The sequence below is a fragment of the Petromyzon marinus genome, chromosome 52 (assembly GCF_048934315.1).
Source record: "Petromyzon marinus isolate PM22_M1 ecotype Great Lakes invasive population chromosome 52, UKy_Petmar_22M1.pri1.0, whole genome shotgun sequence".
Lineage (NCBI taxonomy): Eukaryota > Metazoa > Chordata > Hyperoartia > Petromyzontiformes > Petromyzontidae > Petromyzon > Petromyzon marinus.
Window position 1 is genome coordinate 3,180,365 of NC_133718.1, and position 9,112 is coordinate 3,189,476.

A 9,112-nucleotide genomic window follows, 5' to 3' on the forward strand; every position below is an offset into this window, starting at 1 on the left:
CCATAATTAGGCGACTGCTGTATTTCCCGCTGACCGGAGGAGGCAGCCAGTGCTCCTCTTCCTGCGTTCTTCTAACCCCTGGCTCACGACCGCCTACACAACAGACGAGACCTGTCCCGCAATCATTTGAGCAGGCAGACCCTTCGACGTTCACACAATCACATCCCAACATATCGAATTGCTTTGTGTAACTCCCGTGTCCAGGTCTGACAGCCAAAGCGCAGTTCTCTCGGGAAGCTGACCGGATTGTCTCCACTGAATTTAACCGAGGATCACGATGGTTCACCGTGTGGTTTCCATATTTGCATATTCCCCCGTCGCAGGCGGCAGATTCCTCCGCTAAATTGCACAGATACGGCATTTTGGCCGTCCCGTCATTAGCAATTCTACTTGGAGTCATGCCCTTTTAATTGCTCAGCCGTTTGTGTATTTTTTCCCCTCTAATTTAATGTGCAGTATCTTTAAAGATATATTTTTTTTAATTAGATTGTTTGCTGTCTACGAGAACAACCGTTTTTCGGTCTTAAAGGTGGAAGAAGAGCTTCCGACGACGTGTTGGTCTTGGGAGGGTTTTTTTTTATTTTACCATACTTCACCACACTTGTCAGTGCAGTTTTGTCAAGGCGGCGGGTGGGTGCACCGAACCAGTTCGGATATCGCTGTCCAGTGACGTGAACTATGCACGGGATTCTACGTGCCACCAAGCCCTCTACGCTCTCAATCTTTGCTATCTCTCTCTGTTCCTCCTCCTTGCGCCCAATCACGCTTTCGCTCTTTTTCTATACTCGCTCACCCCCGCCACTGGAACTCACTTCCCCCCTCTACATTAAGCAGTCACCTTCGCTCACTAGTTTCCGCTCCTCACTCGAAACTCACTTATTGTTCCCTGGCTCACCCTGCGACCCCTTAATCTCCTCCTCATAACCACCACCCCCGTTACGGTCCCCTCTTCACACTCTCATGGTATGGCTATCACTCATTGGTTAAGGGGCTATATGAATTAGGTTGAGAAAAGATAAGAATCAAACTCGGTCACCGGGGCTCACGGTGGCGCAGTGCGGTAATGCTGGGAACATCACTCCATCCCGTGGCGTTAAAAGGGTTAAATTGTGAGACATTATTTATTTTATTTACTTGCCCAGGAAAGTGTTTGTGACGATCGCACATTGATGCAAGGAGGCTGTCACTGTCTTAAAACTCCTTTGTTGCACCTCGACACAGGAGACTCGCACAATCACAGCCGACCGCATTCCCAATTAATTTCTCCTCCTGGCACCCCTGACGAACCAAACAATGAATTAATAATGCATGCAATTGCACTTTACTTATATATGTTTGCATACATGCATGCATACGTACATGCATTACCCACACACATCCCGTGTAGCCATAAAGACCGTTTGACCAAGTGTTGTTTGCGAGCGCCCATTCAGTCTGGCACAAAGCACGAGGGGGTGATGTGTTCAGCCACTATACATTGCCGCATTTCACTTCCCAATGCTGCCGTTTATACCCCAGGTACTCAGAATTAGAATTAGGGGAGGCAGAGGGTTGGTACAGATAATCGTCACTCTTGTTGGCCATGAGCAGGAATCGAACTCGGGTCTCCGGGTTCGTAGCACAGGACGCTAACCACTGCGCCACCGCTCTTCCCCCCCCCCCCCTCACACCCACAAACTCGCATACAAAACAAAGCTCCCCTGTATAATCTTAACAGACTGTTTGGGCAAGTGCTGTTAGCGAGCACATATGAAGGCCAGCACGGCACACGAGGGGGTGGGTGGCCAACACCATGCCCGGCCGCCTTTGTCTCCCTAATGGCGATGTTTACACATCCCACCAGGTACTCATTTGAGATTGAGTCGACCTAGGGGAGGCCCAGGACCGGTTCAGATAATCGTCAGTTGTGGTTGGCCGTGAACGGGAATCGAACCCTGATCGCCAGGTTCGTAGGGCAGCGCGCTAACCGCTACACACCCACAAACGCGCATCTACACCCACCCACATTCACACACTGCACGCAATGAGTCTGTGTATTGTTTGTAATTTTGTACACGCGAACAAGCATTCTTAAGCGCCATTATCATTGTGAATAATGTGAGCAGCTCACTGCAGAATTCGTGCCAAACATGACCCCACTACCATATCTGTAACGTAGACATCACAAATAATCGGGATTGTGTCGGTACAGCAGTTTTGGAAACCTTGTGTGGATTGTAATTAAACAGTCACGTTAATATTCTTGAATGCGTCGATTATTTGCGAGTAATACAAAATTCTACGCGAATGTTTATTTAGGATAATGGAATACAGGAGACTCGGCAGATGAGACAGAACAAAAGCCGTGCAAATAAAAGACAAAACATTATTCTTGAATGGAACCACGGGGTGAATTGTTGTGCATGCCTGATGATGATTATTTGTATTCTGATTTCTTACCCAGGAAAGCCTCACAGGAGTCCCAAGACTTTCTTTCAGGATAATCCTGCCAAGCTTTCTCAGTCGGGTGCAACAATTTGCAACTTTGTTCCCAATAGTTATTTGAGAGTCATGCTTAAAAAAAAAAAATTTTGCCAAATTTAGATCTTGACGCCGGCACACGATGGCCTCCTTTTAATGACGTCACAGAATATTTAACGTACGTTGGGAAGCAGACCGCAACGTATCCACGGTTGATTCACCCGCAGTATCAACCGGGGCTGCCTGCCGGGTTTGAGCCGCGTCACCTCCGCGACGAGCGGCGAGTGCACATTCGCTGTGCCTTGATCGATGTGGTGGCGATCGCTACAGTGGTGCTGTGATGACCTCACTCGCGAGCACACAATCGGCGACCGCCGACAGCGGCTAAAGTGTAAAGGTGCAGCCCTGCAATTGCTCACTCGCGCCGCTGCTGGCAGAATGGCCACGCCTAGAGGGAGCTCTGGAGAGCCCTTGATAAGCTACTCTCCTATACTGCAGTCTGTAACGTACACCACGGTTAAGACTTGTGAATTTTCTTTACGTTTCACGGCTGGGACAATCGAAGGTGGAGCCCGCGCAGAATGTTAATGGCTCTATCCTCCGATCGTTAGCCGTTTGTTTGCCGGTGTGTGGCTAACGCCGCCGTGTTCGTATTTACACCGCTCCCCTGCCCTCTCTCCTCCCCTTCCTCCCCCCTTCAATCCCTCCCCCCCATCTACCCCCCACCCCGCTCCCGCGTAGGAGGCCATGGAGCACAGTGCGTGCAGACGCCTTTTCATCACGCGTGTCCTGCAGACAATGGAGGCTGACGCCTTCTTCCCAGACATCGATGCTGACAAGTTCAAGCTCCTGCCGGGGTGGGTGGCTGCGTACGTGCGTGGGCGTCCTCATCCAACGGAAATGTCACGGCGTCTTCTCCCGGCCCGAATGAGTGTCCCAAAAATTGGGTGGTGTGGCGGCCCTTCCATTGAAGGCAGTGAGCTAGTGCTGGAAATTCAACGTTCCCGTGACGGGAGCCGGTTATTGTCCCGTAAGATGAGCACCGTTTATTGCCCCTGCGCCAAGTGATGTAGTGTCACCAATTTGTGCTCGATTTAGACACCACGAGAGGGATCATGGTGGTGGTTGACTATGATGGTGGCAGTGGTGGTGGCAGTGATAATGATTTACAATTCCTGTCGATGACGATAACGAATGTAGATGACGATTGTTGGGATGATAAACCCTAATTAGGAGCCAATCATTTGACCAAACATTCAAACATTTTATAAAGTTATTTTGATAACTTAAGTAAAAAAAAAAACATTCTAACACTGGCGGAACGCGCACCGTAACAACGCGGAACGCGCACCTTAGCAACGCGGTTTCTGAGTGGTCGATGACAAACTACTTTCTTGAGCTGCGCGGCTGAGCGGTACGATACAGTACGCGGAGTGATACGGTATGCGGCAGCGTACCCTTAGTTCTTCCGCCATCTCATTGCGCGCGCATGCGTGCGTGCGTACATCGTATCTCGCCAAACTTTTATCGTAGTACTGTTCATGGGGAAACCTGTTTTGGCCGTACGCGTTTTTGCGCATTGGAGCGGAACTTTTCGGCAGCGCGTCTCTAGCGCGTTCAAACGAGGGCTCGCGCCATCGGGCGATTGCTGAAGGCGGACCAGAGTCAAATGAACGGAAGAGACGGCGGGAACGGGATAGAATGATTTTGGAAAGCGTCATCTGGTGATGAAACGCGTTTCACCGGATGTAAAATATTCTGATTCATAACGCCATTCCACCACTTTACTCCCTTTAGTTAGACGTCTGTGTAATAATTGTATTTAATAATCTCATTGATTCTGGCAGCTTTTACACTTTGTCGTACTGTGAAGGGCAGTGATTACCCCTTCACATGTGACATCTGAAAAATCCCGCTGCTCACCTGATATATGTTTTGGTGTTGGCTTTAAAGATCTGCATATATTTATTCTACTTGTTTCATGATTCTCTTGTCATGTGTTACAGTTTCGTCTTGCTCTTGCAATTTACCAATATTTGACTACCTACTTGCTTATTCTTGGTTCTTTCGGTAAAGTCACGTAGAAGGGAAACAAAATAACAAAAATATAAAACAATAAAATTCTCACGACGTTTCGACTGCAACACAAGCAATCATCATGAGGTGTAAAAACCACAGCAAGAAAATGTTTTAATTTTTTCTTGCTGTGTTTTTCACACCTGATGATGGTTGCTTGTGTTGCAGTCAAAACGTCGTGATAATTTTGTTTTATATTTTTGTATTTTTTTATTGTATTGTTTCCCTTCTACGTGACTTTACCGATGAATCCCTGCAGTCACGAAAGCTTTAAATACAAATGTCCTACTTGCTGTTTTAATGTCTCCGTTATATTTGTTTGTTATTAGGTAGCATTAGTGAATGCCAGAGGTGGTGTTTGTAATCAGAAAAATTTAAATTTCTATTCCCCCCCCCCCCCCCCCCCCCCCCCAAAATATATTCCACGTCGTTTGCTTTTGGTATCAAGAGCTCTGGCATTTCGCAGTGTACCACACCCCATGCGAGATCACATCCCGGAAAGTTGATGTCCCAGAACTACTTCTGACGTCGATTGAATTGACCTTTCTATCCACACTGGGGGCACAGCTATTTTATGCCCTGCAAAAGAGTGTGCATCAAATGTCAAATACAGTTTATTTATTTCTATTTCCAGAAGAATTATACTGAAGTGAAAACAATTACTAATTTATTGAGGATTGTTTTGTGTACTCAGTGGAAAACCAGGCCAAAACCATCAACTCTCTCCACTTAAAAAACCCCAGTTTAATTACAACCCTGGTCTCTGCCCGTCTATGGGTCTCTGGGCAGGTGTATGGGCCTCTACGTGAGTTGATGGGGGGTCTCTGAATGGGGAGCGGTGGTGTAGCGGTTAGCGCATTGCGCTACGAACCCGGCGACCCAAGTTTGATTCCCGCTCACGATGAATAACTGGCAAATATTTGAACTGGTCCTGGGCCTCCCCTAGGTCGACTCAGCTTCAGATGAGTACATGGTGTGGTGTGTAAACATCGCCAATGGGGAGACAAAGGCGGCCGGGCGTGGTGCTGGCCACCCACCCCCTCGTGTGCTGTGCCGGCCTTCATAGGAGCTGGTCGCTCACGGCACTTGCCCCAACAGTCTGCTAAGGCTCTAAGGAGGATCTTTTTTTTTATGGAGGTCTCTGTGTATGTCAATAGTGACCTGGCCAAGGCTCTTACCTCCGCTCTACACCTGAGAACCGGTTTAATCACGAACCTGTGTCTGGTTCACGAACCGCAGTGCCTGCTCCTACGGAGCCACCCAGCCTCCTCGCAGTAGCGCTACAGTCCCCGCTCGCGTGACATTTCTGTCGGCAGAGGTGCTGAGACATTTACAGCAGCAGGGCTGGGGGGGGGGTGGAGGTTGACCCGGCTGTCTTGGCTTCTGGGAGATAAAGACGGCAAGGTGGGGTGGCGGAGGGGGTGGTGGTAAGGTAGGGGGGAGGGAGGGAGGGAGGGATGCGGGTGGACAAGCAAGGAAGTGGCTGCACGAGGAAGGCTAAATTTAGACGACACGAATCACAAAGGGAGCTGGCGATAATTAAATTTTCATTCCCCCGTCGAAGCCTAGTTTCTCCTGCGCCCTGCTCTCTCCTCTTTCTCCCCTCCCTCCCCATCCGGATTACCTCTCTCATCTCCCCGTTTAACTCACGAGCTCGCATGCTCTCTGCCGTGCCGTGTTAAGCGATCGACGAGGCACGCTGCCCCTGCTCATTGTTGTCGTTGGCCTTGATTTAATTACGCATCGACGCCATTTATTATTTTTCTCTGTTGCTCCCGGAAGCTTTTTGTAATCGCCCGGAATGTGCCCAATTCAAGAGGTCTCCGAAGATAAGCACGAGTTGAGCCTGGCTAATATTTGCATGGGTGATGACCGTTCACACACTGGCTGTCGTAGGTTCTCTGGTTGGCCATGCAACGAAATGCATTGTTGTACTCTGCCTGTGTGGAGACGCTGTCTTCCAGCGGTGGATCGGACAAAAGGGGTGTACAAGTATTCTTTGGGTCTTTCGGTAAAGCGACGTAGATAGAAAAATAATAAAAAGACTGTACAAGTATCAATTGGTACAATTTGTTAAAAACAACAACAACCCTGTCACCACGTTTTGGGGAAGCTGCACTCGAGCTGCGGGCTCGGCAGCATCCCAGCAGGGCGTCATAAATGTTGCCGGTGTGGAAGCGGTGTTCTTCTGTAACTTTGATACCTTTATATTCTTAGCTCTTTCGGTAAAGTCACGTTGAAGGGAAACAATAAAATAATAAAATATATATAAAACACTAAAAAATTCTCACGACGTTTCGACCATAACACAAACGGTGATCATCACTGTTTGCGTTATGGTCGAAACGTCGTGAGAATTTTTTATTGTTTTATATATTTTATTATTTTATTGTTTCCCTTCAACGTGACTTTACCGAAAGAGCTAAGAATATGAATTACTGCAGTCACGAAAGCTTTAAATCAAAATTTGATACCTTTTTTTTCATGAATCTTCATCTTCCTTTTTTAAAAAAAAAAAACGTTATTCGGGCTGCAGATGAGTCCCGTTGCCGCACATTTCTCCCCCACCATCTTCTCCGATTAAATTGAAAGGCAAATGCCGGGCTTGCTCATTTATTGTAGTGCGGCGTAAATTTGCGGTTATTAATTGCTTGGACGAAGAAAGGGCGTCCTTTGCAAAAAAAAAACATTGTCTATTAATTCCAATTACAATTAAACAATCCAAAGGATCACATGAACACGCTGGGGGCACACTACATGTGTATTTACGGATCATACCGTACCTATGTGTGTGTGCACACACTCGGGATTTGGATAAAAAGAAACGTGGTGTTCAGATTTGTAAGGTCAGCTTTTTCTGATTGTCATTTTTTTCCCTCTTCAGAATTTAGGATCGTGCACGTAGTAAATTCAATGCGTCCTCTTGGCAAACGAAAGTGAAATCGCCCCGATGAGACTTGACGACACCATTAGTGGGAAAAGTACGGAGGTGACCCAATAGGAGTGATGTCATTTCCCTTGACGCGATTTTTTTTTCCGATCAATCTGAAACAACAAGTTTTCTGGATTATTTAAAAATGTATATCTCTAGGTGCAATTATGGGTTTGTTTTTTTTTCGCATTTTGATTATCTGGAATCCGGAAAGCATCCCTTTTGCTTGCATATACTGTACGCAGACTGCATACTTGTACAGTACATGTCGGTCCACTGTTGGTATGAGGGCCTTCCCATGCCACGTGGGGCTTGGGGGTTGTTGGACCCTTCTTCTCCACTCCGGGTCAGAGTGCGCGTCGATGAAGGCGGGCAGCAGAGCCGGACACGACACTTCCCGTTAAGCTTGACGGCGTCGGGCCAACACGGTGGTGTTTGCTCCGGGCCCCACACCAGCCCTGGCGAGGCAGCATACGTGCGGGAGCATGGGAGTACAGTACAACGCTTGCGCTGTATTCCGAGATGTGATGCGTTCAGAGTGATTTGGTCACAAGTGTGTACATACACGTAACGTGTACGACGGAGTATGAATCCGTTGTGTTCTATCAGCACGCGGTTTAAATTTGGGGTCTTGCTACGTACGGTTCAACAATTGATTGTTATTTGTCTCATTGTTGCAGTCGCGTTTACATTATTTGTATGATGTTCCGTGTAACTTGCACGGTTTTACTGAGCTTCGTTATCCCAAACGTAGCAGCGTATTATTTCTCATACATCATGAATTATTGACGTTTACGTGCACGATTCAATAATGTATAATAATGAGTGTAAGAATATGTTTTAATGATTTAATCCATGAATTATGACCCTTGTTGCATTCGTACATACTCACATATACACACACGTACAGTTACATTTACGCAAACACACATTTGCCACGTCTACACTTATATTATTTACACACATTAATATGCACGTACACGCGATTTAGTGCGTAGTATCGTGAGCCTCAAGACTCGTTTTTTTTATGTCCGTGGGTCTGTATGCGTCGTCACACCCTTGATGCTGTTTACACCCATTATAAATGCTCTAAACACACATCACATACCACGCACATGCCCTGCGTCCGCTAAATGCACACGCGCCCGCTAAATGCACACGCGCCCACACTCGCGGGTACACGTGCGCCGGGTGCAGGTGTAATATTCATGGGGTTATAAATAGCCGGCTATTGACGTACGCGCCCTGCGCACGCGTGTTAATGCATGCGCGTGCGTGCGAGCTATCCTGCTGTGTGTGAGGGGCGGGGGTTATCTAAATTTGGCTTAGACTCCCCGCTAGGTCGACTCGGACTGAAACCGGTTGCCCCGTTGTCGGGAACGTGATGCTGTTGCCGGTTGTGATTTAAAAAAAAAATTGTGCCGGTCCCAATCGACGGCTTGTGTTGTGGTGCCGTCAAAATAGGCGCTCGCTGAGACAAAACGGGGGCAAACACGTTTTGCCCGCGTTTTATTTATTTTCCGTTCGCTTATTTTTCTGCGGCCCCGTCACCTAATCACCCGGAGTGCGCCTGATCTCATCAGATCTGTGGGAGCTAAGTTAAGCAGGCTTGGGCCTGCTCAATGCTCGGAAGGACGACCACCC

General features: G+C 47.7%; 1 protein-coding gene across 4 annotated transcripts in view; it reads left to right on the top strand.

Annotated features, from left to right (window-relative positions):
* Positions 1 to 9,112, top strand: part of DHFR (dihydrofolate reductase) — a 61,238-nt gene that overhangs the window by 47,774 nt on the left and 4,352 nt on the right. For all 4 annotated transcript variants that reach the window (XM_032973879.2, XM_032973877.2, XM_032973884.2 and 1 more), the window contains exon 6: positions 3,202 to 3,317. In XM_032973879.2, coding sequence (XP_032829770.1) covers positions 3,202 to 3,317 — 116 coding nt within the window. The remainder of the gene's footprint in view (positions 1 to 3,201; positions 3,318 to 9,112) is intronic.